This window comes from Microplitis demolitor, chromosome 7 (assembly GCF_026212275.2).
Source record: "Microplitis demolitor isolate Queensland-Clemson2020A chromosome 7, iyMicDemo2.1a, whole genome shotgun sequence".
NCBI classification, from domain to species: domain Eukaryota; kingdom Metazoa; phylum Arthropoda; class Insecta; order Hymenoptera; family Braconidae; genus Microplitis; species Microplitis demolitor.
Genome location: NC_068551.1, coordinates 19,422,640 through 19,438,557, shown reverse-complemented (window position 1 = coordinate 19,438,557; position 15,918 = coordinate 19,422,640). Strand labels below are relative to the sequence as shown.

The 15,918-nt window shown below is 25.5% G+C and overlaps 2 protein-coding genes across 4 annotated transcripts; both read left to right on the top strand.

Moving 5' to 3' along the window:
• Positions 1-510: 510 nt before the first annotated feature.
• LOC103574972 (ras-related protein Rab-2) lies at positions 511-3,695 on the top strand. The gene is made up of 4 exons (XM_008554553.3): positions 511-916; positions 1,592-1,731; positions 2,126-2,482; positions 2,819-3,695. The coding sequence occupies exons 1-4, from the start codon at positions 871-873 to the stop codon at positions 2,918-2,920; spliced, it is 645 nt and encodes a 214-aa protein (XP_008552775.1). The 5' UTR covers positions 511-870; the 3' UTR covers positions 2,921-3,695.
• Positions 3,696-5,736: 2,041 nt separating this feature from the next.
• Positions 5,737-11,427, top strand: LOC103574982 (sorting nexin-6). Of its 3 annotated transcripts, XM_008554564.3 has the most exons (10): positions 5,737-6,040; positions 6,223-6,273; positions 6,429-6,644; positions 8,488-8,609; positions 8,762-9,206; positions 9,306-9,488; positions 9,902-9,919; positions 10,211-10,274; positions 10,359-10,444; positions 10,537-11,427. In XM_008554564.3, the coding sequence occupies exons 1-10, from the start codon at positions 6,035-6,037 to the stop codon at positions 10,585-10,587; spliced, it is 1,242 nt and encodes a 413-aa protein (XP_008552786.1). In that variant the 5' UTR covers positions 5,737-6,034; the 3' UTR covers positions 10,588-11,427. The 3 variants fall into 3 exon arrangements, with proteins under 3 accessions (XP_008552786.1, XP_014299043.1, XP_008552794.1); XM_014443557.2 differs by lacking the exon at positions 5,737-6,040 and having other exon boundaries at positions 6,214-6,273; XM_008554572.2 differs by lacking the exons at positions 5,737-6,040; positions 9,902-9,919 and having other exon boundaries at positions 6,214-6,273.
• Positions 11,428-15,918: the final 4,491 nt, after the last annotated feature.

The following is a 15,918-nucleotide window of genomic DNA, read 5'->3' as shown; positions in this document are numbered from 1 at the left end:
CCCTTAATAATAAAAATTTATTAATGATGGTTTAAATTCACATGAGTGTGAATGTAGCCGCCAATTGTCAATTTTCAAAATTTTGAAATAAGTTAATTAAATAAAAATCTAATAAAATTTAAAAATGCGCGTTTATAGAATTTTAAAATGAGTATGTGTATTTTTTTAAATTGTTTAATTCGTTTATATGTAATTTGAAATTTGTCTCGTCTACTACATTTACATTCATATGAATTAAATTATTTTTTATCAAAAGTTTAATTTTTCAGAGTAAAAATTCTCAAGTTCAAATATTTAAAAATAAATTTAAAAAGTTTACTTGGTATGAACTCAAAAAAAGAATAATTAAATTTAAAAAATTATGGATAAAATCAATAATAATTCAAAAATTATGTAACTATAAAAAAAAGCACCAGTTATTTGAAAATATTTAAAAGTTGGCAGCACATCAGCTGATTGTTGCAATACCGCCTTGTTAATTCCCATCAACTTGCGCAGTTTAACAATAAAGGTTTCTCCACATCACCAAGATTATAAATCAATAAAAAATATATTTATCTCATCTATATATTAATTATCATCACAACAAAGAAGTTTATTAATCTGTTAGACCAAGTTTCCGTGAATCTCAACTTCTTTTAGTAAATTTAAAATTCAAAAACATTTAAACTAGTAGACCTTTAAAAATTTCCGACAGCGGCCGACAGTACGCGAAGTCACTGAATGACGTCACTACCTAGGGGAGAAAGATAAAGAATAAGAAGTGGAGATATTTTATTGTGTCGTGGTCTCGAAAAAAAATAAAAATAAAATAAATTTCAATAAGATTACACGATTGCATTTAAAAGTTTAAAAATACATTAATTAAAAATGTCGTACGCATATCTTTTCAAGTATATAATAATTGGCGATACTGGTAATTATTTTCTGTAGATATATATATATAAATTTGTAAAATGTGTAATACGTTATTATCGTAAACATAAAATGGTTGATAGATTTTCTTGCTTTTACGCCTGGTATGACAGCTATGTTTTCATTACAACTTACGTATTACAAACTTTCTTTTGGTTATTTATCTTTTTCACTTCATACATTCGTTACTTATTACTCATTACTCATTACAATAACGTATTTTAAACATTAATTATAAATAATCATTTTTTTAAAAAAACTTCATGACTTTTATGACTAATCCTTTTGTTTGTTTCAAAAAAATCATTGCATTCGCATAGGAATGCATAGTAAAAAAAAAATTTATGACTCATGTTATTTAGTATAAATTTGTATATTTATTTATTAATCGTCGATTACAATTTTAATATTTTGATTTTAAATATTTTATCATACTGAAGTTAGCAGACGTCTAATAATTTTTTGCCTTTTTTCAAACTAATTTCAAAAAAAAAAAAACTTTAAAAAATCGCAGCTACGGTTTTTTTAAATTTCTATATTTGCATGTCTTTGGTTTTTTTTTTTTTTTTGGTTGTCAATTTGTTGATAAAAATCCGAAAATCGTTGTCTACTGACTGCTGGAGAATAATATTTAAGCGCATTTGTATATTTGAATAATTATTTTTTTATGTTACAGGTGTTGGTAAATCATGTCTACTATTACAATTTACTGATAAACGTTTTCAACCAGTACATGATCTGACAATTGGAGTGGAATTTGGTGCACGTATGATAACTATTGATGGCAAACAAATTAAATTACAAATTTGGGATACGGTAATGTCTTTTTTCTTTCTCTGCTTAGGGTAAAATACCCGATTGTCAGTCCCCTTCTATATAGATTATTTTTCCATTAACAAAAGCATTTTAAGGGGAAACGTCACTTGACCTTTTTTTACATGACACTGAGAGTGACAGACATCCGAAAGTTTTAGTATTTTTATTTTTTATTATCTTGTGAAAAAAAAACTTTAAATAATTTTTTTCTCCATGTATTTTATTTATTTATTTAAAAAAAAATAAGCGATCATAAAATAACAGACGGGAATTTAAATATCAAGTAGAGTGTAATTATTAAAAAAAAAATTACTGGGTATAAAGTATCATAAATATTAATAGATGATTATTAAATGTATATTTGTAATTATAATTATAAATTAAAATAAAATAGGCAGGACAAGAAGCTTTCCGTTCAATAACAAGATCTTACTACCGTGGAGCAGCTGGTGCTCTACTAGTTTACGACATAACCCGTCGTGAGACATTTAATCACTTAACAACATGGTTGGAAGATGCAAGGCAACATTCAAACTCAAACATGGTGATTATGTTGATTGGTAACAAGAGTGATCTCGATGCACGGCGAGAAGTTCGCAGAGAAGAGGGTGAGGCGTTTGCACGTGAACACGGATTAGTTTTTATGGAAACTAGTGCCAAGACAGCTGCCAATGTTGAAGAGGCATTCATAAATACTGCCAAAGAAATTTATGAAAAAATTCAAGAAGGCGTCTTTGATATCAACAACGAGGTTCCTTAAATTTAATTTTAAGACCGTTATCAGACTGACCCCCACTTTTTTTAAATTTTTAATGACAACTGTCATAAGCATATTTGAATTTTATCAATTAATTAAAAAAAATTGAAGTATTTCATAATTAGAATTACAAATTTGAACTCTTAATTAGTAATAACTATATAATGCTTAAACTTTTTTTTAAATTAATTAATAAAATTAAAATGTAGTCACTACAATTGAAAGTTATTTAATATTTTCAAAAAATGGGGTTACAGTCGGAGAATGGCATTCATTAAATAAACTATTAATTAGGAATATTTACAATAACAATCAATAATTAATTATTAGGCTAATGGAATAAAAATAGGACCACAGCATTCACCAACAAGTCCCGGAGGCTTATCAGGAACCGGAGGTCAAGGTAATGCACAAGGCGGTGGTTGTTGCTAGGGTCTGAGAGTAACATGTCCACCAATCAATTATCCTTCAATATAAAAAATATATACATTTAAATGTCTCATTCCTGCTCTTGAATAATTATATTTATAACATGAATATACAATTAAATCATCTACTACTTAATTGTACAATTAATCTATAATTACTATATTGTTTTGTCGCATCCCCAGGTAACGAATTACGTCATAAATATCTTTATTTTAATTTAACTAACTATTTAAATATTAATTTTTTTCATTAAGTTCTGTACATAAATTCCAAATCATTTAATATTCAATTAGCTGTTGTAGAAATTATTATTATTATTATTAATACTATCATTAAATGTACCATGTAGTTAATGATTATTATGTTATATTAATAGTAACAAATAACAATATTCATAACAGCGCGCGCTTAACGTGCCGTTAAATAAATCTGATAACGTGTTACATAAATTTTTACCACTTTAATAATTTATGTTACACAAAAATAAAATAATAAATTTTTTAAATTAAAAGTTTAATGACTTTTCACTTAATAAATCTTTATGTTGATAAATATAAATAATAAATAAATAAAATTTATAAAATTAAGTGCGTTAATGAGCAGGAATGATACTTACTCGCTCATCTAAATGGCATGATGTATATGTATTAATGGTATACATAATTAATTATTATCATTATTATTAATATTAATTTCGATTGTGAACTATATAATTATTTTATTAATTAGTATATTATTTAAAACTCTGCTTAATTAAATAAACAAAAGCCTAATCCATGCTGTTGTCAAATTTAAATTCAATGCAGAGTTCATTTTTTTTTATTGATTAATAATTAATTAATTTTTTTTAATACAAATTATTTTTTACCATAAGAGAATCCGATAATTAAAATAAATAATAATACCAAGGTATGATTATTTATTTTGATTGAAATAAAAAATATCGTTATAATATAAATAATTGCAAGTATATATATATGACAAATGATAATGGATATAAATAAAAATATATGACAGATGATGATTAAATGTAAAATGTGCTGATTGGAATTTAAATACGCACATTGTTTGATTGTATTTGCTTTTAAGACTAGTCAAAATAATTAACATCATATATATATATTATATAAATATGGAAAATGAATTCTTATCTTGTAACTTGATATTATTACTATTATTGTAATATCTTGAGGTATAATTATGATTTTTATTTTAAAATAAAGACTTATAGGTACAAAGAACGTAAAGGTAAAAAAAATTATTATTAAAAATAATAAATTTTAAAAAAAGTAAATAAAGTAAAATCTTAAAAAGCTTTTATTTAAGACAGTTATTACTTTAATTGATAATATAAATATATAAACTTGGTATTTGATATATGCTTATATATTTAATGTACATTAATTTAATATATATGTATATCAAGAGTAATGGAAACTTTATTATTTTTTTGACCATTCGTATTTTATATTTATTTATTTAAATATTTAAATTTAGTTTTACTGAGTGTTTAACTATCGCATGACCTCAAAGCATGACCTGAAAATTGATTTTAAAATTTTTTCAACCTGACTAGGTTTTATTAAAATTTTTAAATATTTAAATAAACCTGAGGTTTAAATGCATTTACTTTTAACTGGAAATCAAATCAATAATCGATTGCAAAACTTTGTATTTTTTTTTATTTCAATGTCAGTTTAATAATTAATTACATTCAAGTATCATTATTTAATTTATACGACTTTTAGTATCACTTTTAAAAACTGACTCACAATGTATTTTAAATTAAGGGTTCCTTCGAGAGCTAAAACATTTACGAATGCACACTAATTAATATAATAATTGACAAATAATTTTTAATAAAATTATCAAATTTCAATTTTGAAATTTCGCGCTAAGTTGCCGCTACTGCGCGGCGCTGTAGTCGACGCTCAAATTTTAGCTAGAGTGGGGGCGCTCGATGAATCCCAAAATCGATTGCTCTGTATCAACTAGCGGTTCGATAGCGGCAGTCAGTATCATCAAAAATGGCAGTAGTAGTCCAGATCTTTCTTTACGTTTGAATCGAAACACAGTATTACAGTGGCGTCGTGTAATTATCCATTAAATTTTTTGCTAATAGTTATTGTTTAATTAAACTGTGCAGTGTTTGTGAAATTTAAATTGTGCAAAGTGTCTGTGGTGTCGTTAAGTGTTGAGTGTTCAGTGCTGGTGTAAAGTGTTGCTGATGGCTGATGCTGATGACTTCCTAGTTCCTGAGCAAAATCATCTGGCATCGTCTGGTGGGAAATAGCAGTTAAGTGACGTTTTTTAGCTGCAATACACTTGGAGCAATTTAATTCAAATCTCCAAGTGTATTAGGACACCCTTCTGCACATTATTTCCCCACCAAGGTTTGTTCAAACACTCAAGTGTTTTTTTTTTAATATTTTAAATATTTTTCTATCATATGCCGCCATTTTATTTTGACACGATTTTTAATTTTTCTCATTTTTAATAATTTTTCTTCAAATATTTAAATTTACCGCGCAAGTAATCAGAATAATTAATAAAAATAAAAAATTTCAAGTGTATTTTTTATTCTACGTGCATTCGGAAATGTTGTAGCTCAGTTTTGCCATACATAGCGAGAGCTAGAGAAAGCATTTCTAAATGCACCCTAAAAAATTAAATAATTGCCGCCAAATTCAAAAATATTAAATTTACAATTCGACTACAACGACACCAATGGAAAAAATCACGACACATGACGCGTTGCAGTAGTCATTATATACACACATATACATATATATATGTATATGTATATATATTATCATCGTTTTTCATAATATGCACTGCAGCTGATTAGTCAACTGTAGTCGTAGTCAAGTTAAAAAGATGACAAGAAACATGTTTTTATAACTAACAAACTGCTACGTTCCATTTAAATAATAAATACATATAGACATATATGTATATATATATATAATTACTAACCCAATATTTATTGTTATAATAAATATATAAAAGTGCAATATATACAATCAAGTGTTCAGTGATCGTGAATTATAATTAATAAATAATAAAATACTATTTTGCTGGTATTTAAAAACAAGTGTTGAATTATCTACAGACGCCATGATGGTAGGTGGAACCTGTTATCATTTTATACCCGGTTTTCTACTATTTAAACTCTAATAATTCATTCATTACTTAATTAGTAATCTACATTAATTAGTACTTAAGTATAGATTAGATTTATTGTATTTTATAAATACTGAGCGCGGGGAAAATTTGAAAAAAAATAAATAATTAAAATGTTGCAGGACGGAATCTGTGATAATGCAGACATTTTAAATACTGCGCCTTCTAAAAAGGTAAATTATTTATTTATTTATTTATTTATTTATTTATTGCTGTGTAGAAAATTTTTGTGGATAATTATTTAAGAGAGAAATAATTTACTGTTGATACATTGTTTGGTATCGGAGTATTTGTTGGAGATGCAGCTAATGGATGTCATAAATTTCAGGTTATTCAGTCGGACAACATTGACTTGAGTGACAAGTCATTGCAAGTTGACATATCAGACGCACTGAGTGAAAAAGACAAAGTTAAATTTACGGTCCATACAAAAACAACATTACCGGAGTTTCAAAAATCTGAATTTCTTGTTGTGAGGCAGCATGAAGAATTCGTTTGGCTGCACGACAGATTTGAAGAGGAAGAGGAATATGCTGGTTACATTGTAAGTTATTTTAGTTTTTATCTTTTGTGAATAATCAGCAGCTTGCTGTTTATCTGATTGATTATTATTGTTCTTTCAATTTCAAATTATTCATTACAATGAAAATAACAGGCAGCCGACAACTGACAGCTGATTGATTTATTTTTTAAATAAACAGCTGGAATATGTATAGTCAAAAAAAATTTCATGTCGATTTTAAAATAATATCCTGATTTTAAAACAGTGAGATCTGTAGGGTAGAGGTACCGGTTTCGGGAATAAGGCCCAGTTTCGGACACTTAAAAAATTTAAATAAAATACCCAATGACAATTTATTTTTTAAATGTAATCAAAGATACTTTTATCAAACGATTACAATACAATTTTCTTTAATACTTTTTTATTACTTCAAATAAAGTATTAAATGTACAAAAATTTAACCGTGGCCACAGGTGCTCCTATCCTCTAAGCAATTACTTTTCAATGTTTAATAAATTTAAATTTGCGTATTGAAATGCCGGATAAAATTATTACAAGTCTTTTTTTGAAAATTTTTACTGCAAGGACGTAGTACAATCTCGAATAATAAGAGATTACACAGATTACACTAATCAATCTGAATTGGTTACTCATACTGTATAAATATATCCATATTGTCATTTGATCGATCAGGCCTAGAGGCTCAAACAGTATCACTGAATCAACTATAAATATTGGAAACTATGTACAGACGCAAGCAATTGTTCCAATATCAATACCCAACAAGTCAATAACAATAATGATTTATTAGTAGTGTAGTAGTGTACTTTATTTGTACAATTTTTTACAGTTTTCTTTTCCATATCTTCTTAGCCCATTTTCATTTTCCATATCTTCTTAGACCATTTTCATTTTTCACTTTCCTTCTTTTTCCCTGTAAACTTGTGAGATCTGGTCCGACTTGTGCCTACTGTACTGCATCATTACGAGATGCCCTACAGTGGAGTGCAGCAGTATTGGGAAACCACAGAAAATCCATTTATACTAGGAGTAAAGAATTAAATGTAACTGAAGATCGAAACGTTTTTAAAATAAAATACTTGGATTGAAATATTTAAAATTACTTATTAATATCTTCAGTGGTTATAGATGTTGTTCTGTATAATACTTTAATTAATTTAATTTAATTTTAAAAGTAGAATGAATTATTGAGATGTGAGTATTGAATATTTTGAGGACTTGTTATAAAATATACATAACAGACAGTTATTATAAATATTCAATGAACTTAAATGTTCAAACTGTGTTTTACTTAAAGCGTGGTCGTAAATAGACGTTCGATTTTTGACCTGTAAAAATATCACAGATTTTAGTTGTTAATCTTTAACTTTGGTCCTGAGAATAACTACTTTGTAATAGATATTTTATCCATTTATTAAGTCATATCCATCGGATAAAACTTTTAAATTATACAGTATAATGATATTCAATTAAAACAATTTAAATATTACTGTTATTTTTTTGCCGGACAATTTATTATTCATTATACATTTTAATATTAGTTTCAATCGATTGATAATGTATGAATATTATTAACCTCAATTTTATCAGTGCATTAAGTCAACCAATCAATTGAATAAATGAAAGATATACTGGACCAAAAAATCCGGTTTTTATTTTCAATAAAATGCATTGTAATAAAATACCGTCATATATAATTTTATAAATGCTATTTACGATAAACTACTTTTTCATGGGGGTCATTTTGTTTTCAGTCAGCCATTTTGTCGCCGAGCCGCCATCTTGTTTCAACTGCTTTTAATAATTAATAAAATTCATATTTAATGATTATTAAATATTTAAAATAATTTATTTTGTTGAATAGATTCCGCCATGTCCACCAAGGCCAGATTTTGATGCGTCGCGTGAAAAATTACAAAAACTCGGTGAAGGTGAAGGAAACATGACACGTGAAGAATTTACTAAAATGAAACAAGAATTAGAAGCGTTTGTATTTTAAGAAATTATAAATTAAACCTACACAGAAAAAAAAAGAATTTTTATGCGTAAAAAAATCTTCGCGCCAAGAATTCTTTTTTTTCCGTGTAATTATTATTATTATAAATGATATATTATTCATTAATATATATTAATTACAGTGAATACTTGGCTACATTTAAAAAAACAGTAGCAATGCACGAAATGTTTCTAACACGTTTAGCTCATCATCCAGTATTTCGAAATGATCATAATTTACGCGTATTTCTTGAATACGACCAAGATTTATGTGTTCGTGGTAAAAACAAAATAGAAATATTCGGCGGTTTAGTTAAATCATTATCTAAAACAACTGATGAATACTATCTATCAGCAACTGTTAAAGATGTTAACGATTTTTTTGATCAAGAGTTGGCATTTTTACAACAGTATCACAACAATCTTAAAGAAGCTACATCTCGCGCAGATCGACAAACAACGAAACATAAAGATGTCGCTGATTCCTACATCAAAATTTCGACAAATTTACTGCAATTAGCGACTACCGATTCCGGAAAATTGGAAAGGTTTTTAACTAAAATTGCTGAGACTTTTGAAAAAATTCGTGTAGGTTTATTTTGTTTATTAGAATATATCATGCCTGACTGATTCCAGAAAGACTTATCGAAATCAAGTTATTAATTTTGTTTTTGGCTCTTTCTGTAGAAAGTTGAAGGCAGAGTTGCATCAGATGAAGATCTTAAACTATCAGATACTCTTAGATATTATATGAGAGATACTGCTGCAGCAAAACGTTTGCTTGTCAGAAGATTGAAAGCTTTACATACTTACGAAACAGCTAATCGTACATTAGAGAAAGCCCGTGCTCGTAACAAAGATGTCCATGCGGTAATGACTTTTCTTTTGTTCATATTCTTACTATTTTTAAATACTTACACTATTCTGTAAAAAATTTGCGGAGTGAACGCGGATTAAATATGGAGTGAAATTGGAGTAAAATTTACTCCGAGGGAGAGTTTATTTTATTATTAAAACTACGAATCAGAGTGAGTGTGGCTTTAAATAAAATTCTCAATCACTTGTAATTCACTCTTAATTTTTTACAGTCTATATTAATATAAATATAAGTATTAAAATATATAACCAATGCATGGGAATTATTTGTTTAACACAATACATTAACGGCATTAACACTTGCTTATGGGATTTAAATATAAAAAATAAAGTAATTATTAAGAGAATTATAAAATATTTATGGATAAATTTTAATTAATAATTTAATTTTTCCTGAATTTCTTCAGGCACTGGAGGTTGCTGAGGTGTGTGTACTTACTTTAATGTGTCTAAATGCATCGTGATTAAATATATATATATATATTTTTATATAGTTAATTTATCATTGCTTCGTATTCATAATGCGTTATATTAATCATTAATCATTAGTGTGTAATTAAAAAAAAAGAATAATAATATTTTAAGAACTCATTGGTCTCATTTCATATATTTTTAAAGCTATCGCATGAGTATATCGCATTAGCTTAATAAAAAAAATAATTTCTAATAAAAAATATTTAATTAGTGTAATTATTAATAGTAAATTTTGTATGTAGGCCGAGAAAGCTCAAACAGAAGCTTGTGAAAAATTCGAGCAAATGTCAGACAAAGGAAAAGAAGGTTAGGTTTTGTAATTAAAAATAATCTAGTTAATTAATTAATATTTTATGAAAATAATAATAATAATTATTATTTTAATTACAGAACTAACAGACTTCAAAACTCGACGAATAGCCGCTTTTAGAAAAAATTTAATTGAATTAACTGAATTGGAAATAAAACATGCCAAGGTAAATATATTTATTATTATTATTATTTTTTTTTTTATTTACAATTCTATTAATAAATATTATTTTTAATTAATTGTATTAAAATATTACAGACACATGCGGACTTGCTCAAAAAATGTTTACTTGTGTTGAGAGAAGAATGATTTCATAATAATAAATTTATAATATGGGTACAATTTCACTTATGCTATGCAAGCACTCGAAAAGTGCATCTATTTGATAATAATTATGATAATTATATATTGTAAAGTATATTTTTTATTTTTATCTTTAAAATGATCTATATGTCATAAAATAATAATAATAATAATATTACGAGCAAATAGATGTAAAGTAAAAAATTTTTTTACAAATAATTGTTATATTAAATTAATTTTTTTAGTTTATTAATTATTAATTTTTACTATTTACTATACACTATAAAATTTTCGGAGTAAACGCCAATTTAATTCGGCGTAAATTCAAAGCGGATGACTTTATTTATTGAATATTCTTGGAGTAAAATTAACTCCAACCTGGAGTTTTAATATTCAAATTAAAACTCCAGGTTGGAGTAAAATTTACTCCGAAGGGAAGTCTTTTCTAATATTAAACTCCAGTTTGGAGTAAAATTTACTCCGAAAAATTCAGATCACTTCGAAATCACTTATTAAAAAAAAACTTCATATTCACTCCGTAAATGAAGTGATTTTTTTTACTCCGAAACTCCGAGTAACAAAGTGAATTCGGATTTAAATAAAATCCATAATCACTCCGTATTCACTCTCGATTTTTTACAGTGTATAAATTTATAGATTATAGAAGATAGTAAAAATTATTTAAAGGATTCCAATGATATAAATAAGTTTCTAGAATAAAATAATATGTATTAATTATTATTATTATTATAATAATATACTTTATTACTTTTTTTAAATTTAGAACTCTTTATCTGTAATAAAACAAAAATATATATATATATAAATAAATGAGTAAAAAAACGATATATATTAATATACATTATATATAAGTATATATACTGGGTTATAATAAAATATCAAGAGATAAAATCGTTTATTATTTATATGTTTTAATTAAATCAATAATTAAAGTATTGAAGTTAAAATAAACCAGTTACGGTTGCTCGTTATTATTAAATTAATTTACAAAGTTAATTAAATAAATTGATGGAAAAAAAATCATCATTTAATAACCGCGGTATATTTTGGTGTAGAATTTATTCAATTAAGTAATTGCAAAATTTTGCCATGTAATTGAATTGAGAGGAAGGTAAATAATAGGTAGTAAATTTATATACTCAGTTTCATACATTTTATTGAATTGAATGGCTCTTTTTTTTTTTCTATGATACATGATTGCAGACATATACTGAGAAAATTTATATTTTTTTTTTTTAAATTGTAAGGATCATTTAATCGTTTTAAATTCATTAAGAATTTATTTTTAAATTCCACCGTAATACACTTTGTATTCCCATATAAAAAAAATGATATTAAGACATTACTTATTATTATTATCATTATCATTATTAATAATAAATTTAATGTCATGATATTATTTTTAGTAATTGGGTAATTTTAGTTTATCTTATATATTAACAGATTCTATTTATAATCCTACATATACTTTTTTAATCCAGACGACAAAATATATGTATACTAGCCTGCGAAATACAATTGATATTTTTTTTCGGTCACTTTTGAAAATTACAATGAATGTTGCAACATAAATTGGGTACCAATTTGGGCCTACAACTCAATTACAAAGTGCGCGCTCACTCGAATCAAATTTCCCATTTAAATGACATGGAAAAAATTTTGAACTTTGAAATTTAATTACTCGTCAATGAATCAATAAATTGAAACCATAAGAAATTCCCGTGGAACTTGAGCGCTCTAACAAAGGTCTCATTTTTTAATAAATTATAAAAAAAAAAATATTCTAAAAAATTAGACTTATAGTTTTTGAAATTTCCTACATGTGCATATTTTTATTTTTTTTTTTTTGTGATTGTCTTGTCGAAAAAAAAAATCGGAAAATTTTTAACTGTCTGTTAACTTCATGATCATAGAAATTAACCATAAATTTGAATTTAAACTCAAATAACTTTTGAACGGTTAGATTTATCAAAAAAATATAAGATACCTTTTTTGTAGAGCATTCAATTCTGCTTAAAAATACGTTATAGTATTTCCAATTTATTGATCCGGTAACGAGTTATAAAATTTCAAAGTTAAAGAAAATTTTCCATTTGATTGAAATAGGAAATTTTATTTAAACGAGCGCGCGTTTTTTAATTGACTTGGAAGCCCAATTTGGTACTCAATTTTTTTTGTTACATACAATGTGATTTTTACGCTCAACCGAAAAAAATATATCGACTTTATTTGACGCAGTCTAGTATTTATATATTTGATCGTCTGTATTTATTCTGCAATTTCATGTTATTTAATAATCGTGACGTTAATGAACCAATATGTGGTATTTTTTTTTTTTTTTAGATAAAAAAATTATTTAATTTAATAAAAAATTAAGCCGGAATGGGTTGAATGCATTGATTTTTTTTACTGCCCTGATATATTTATATATTTAACTCTTTTAGGTTCTAAATGCATCTGCGTTGTATTGAAAAGTATCGAATCAACTTCTTTCAACTCTGTTCAATAGAATGAATAGTATGACGTTAAAAAAGAATTTTTTTTTATTTCATTTATTTAATTTATTTATTTTATCCTTTTTTCAGTTTTCTGTAGTCCAATTTCATAGCTATCAATAATAGGGTCTCATACTTTCAATAAGTTTTCTAAATATCACCATTCAAACACAACAAGGTAACGCTTTTCTTATTATTTTTTTTTATTCTTTTGTACAACTGCTATTGAGTCCCATTAAATTGATTTTTTTTATTAATATTCATATATATTTACTTTTTTAAATTTATATTTATTAATTTAAATGATATATTTATGCTGGGAAAGTATTAATATTTTTTTTTGACTCAGTTACTACTAATCAAAAACTGATAAAATAATTGAGTCAAGTTAAAAAATATTTTATCCTAATTAATAATTTAGTTAATTACCGATCGTTTTATTACCTACGGAAATTAAATTACTCAACATCGATTTTAAACGTAATTTATTTAAATTTATCGGCTAAATTGAACAGTCAAAGTTCAATGGAGATTCTATATATAAATAATTATATTAATTTTAAATTAAATTTACTGATCTTTTTACGCAGCTATTTATTTTTAATAATTCAGTAGACGTCATTACTGAGGGTAATTTAAATTTATTGATTTTCCTGAAAATAGATAAAATTTTCACTGGAGGAATCAGTAAAATTTCAACGCGTCAAAAAAAAATAACTGACGTCAGTTCATCAATTTTTTAATTTCCTGAAATATTTCACACGATAAATTCAGGTGTTACTTTAAAAAATTTAGTTGATTCTTAATTAAAGAACAAATCCATTATTAATTTTCGGCAGACGAATTTGTGTCTGGAAAATTTATATCCCTAGTAAGATTCTTATAAAAGTTCAACATGAATCTGTATCTTGTTTTACATAAATCTGCATCTTTGTCTCAGTAAGTCGGAGACTAGATGTTTCGCAAAATGTCTTACATAAACCTGCGGTGTGACTTACCAAAGAAACTTGGGTAAGACGGATGCGGTTAAACTTGCTGCAGAATTGCTTAAGAACCTGACCGCTGTCTTTTGATTTTAATTTTTTACAAGACTTTACAGTAAACTCACTTGGTTATTCTACTTCCCTATTCAAAAGCTCCCATAGAATCAACTCATTTGTCAAAAACCGCATGGAAACTAGTAGGATTTACATACCAAGGTAGCAAAGGACATTCCAACACACGTGTATAATTGCGTACCCGATTAAAGACGGCGCTGGCAGACACGTAAATTGAAATGTCTTATTATGCCATGCTGTGAACGATTTTTCACAAATTCTGCACCGAAAGTTTGAATTTTCGTCTCTGTTTGTAACAAGAATGACGCATGCGTACAGAAAAAAAATCTTGACTTGGTTTCCGAAAACGTTTGCCTGTCAAAAGCAGGAATTCAAATTTCAGTGCAGGCATGGCGAAAAATTCTGTTGGTCCATGTAGTTTTTGACAGTTGATTTTTCAATCAGAATTTTTGGATACAGATGAGTTAATGGCTCAAGAATTTCTGCTGAAAATTTTACAGTCATGTTCAAAAACTCTTATTGAAAGATTCAGTTAAATGATATTGAGTTTTTTTTTGGCTTTCTATCGTTTTTTGGATCTCTATGGAAATTTTCGATTTAATCAAATTGAAAAATTTATCAATCGGAATTTTTACTCAGGGAGCATACAAATTTTTTCCTTCTACAAAAATTACTAGGGTCCAAAAAATCACCATAAATTATAATCAATTAATACTTTCCCATAATAATAATTGTAATAACAACAACAATTATTGACTATTTAAAATCAATGAAAACATAAAATACAAAATATGTTACAACGTTGATATTATTTTTTAAAATTACAATTTAATTAAACGTATAAAAAATTATTTTTAAAATAATTATCAAAATTTACTGTATAATAATTTTTTAAATTATTAATAACATTTTATTAAAAAAATAAAAAAAATTTTTTATTTTATTACAAATAATTTTGATAATTAATTTTTATCACTTATAAATTAAATATATAAACAAATTTTCAAGTAAAAAAATAAATACAAGTATAAATAATATCTTATATAATAATGATATTAATCAATAAAAAAATTAATTGAGCCGATGAAAGTTAACTCAATACTTTCATATCATTGCAGTAATTAACTTTTTCTTACCCTTCCGAAAATGAAAAAATCTTTGAAAAAAAATAAAAAAAAAAATTCTAAAATTTTTTGTCATTGATTGCAGATTTTTTAAAAATACAATTGATTAATAATTGGCAATAAAAAATTGTTCCATGTATTTCTTTTGTTTTTTATATTTAAAATTCTGATATCAATTTTTTTTTTCGCACCATTTGTTGCTCGGCAGTTAATTATTATTATTATTTTATTTATAATTATTTATTTATTATGTAATAAAATTGACTCTTATTAATTTACGACGATTAGAGATTTTACTAATGAATTATTAAAATGGTCACGGTTATTTTTTTTTTTTTTTTATTTTATTGATGTCTCCTTTTTTTGACTGAATTATAATTTTCATATTATTTTCTTATCATCAATTAATTAACTACTGCAGTTAATTAACGTGTACTTTTACCGAGCAATTAATCTGGTTATTTGAATGTCGTATCATCAATTTCCTTGTTTCCATTGTATTTAATTAGTTACAATTTAAGATTTATTTATTTTTAGAATGTGATATTTAAATAATGAATAATTAAAAAAAAATTTTTCTAAATTAATAAATCAATCAATAAATTTACTAATAATTCGATGAAAGTGAAATTTAATTAT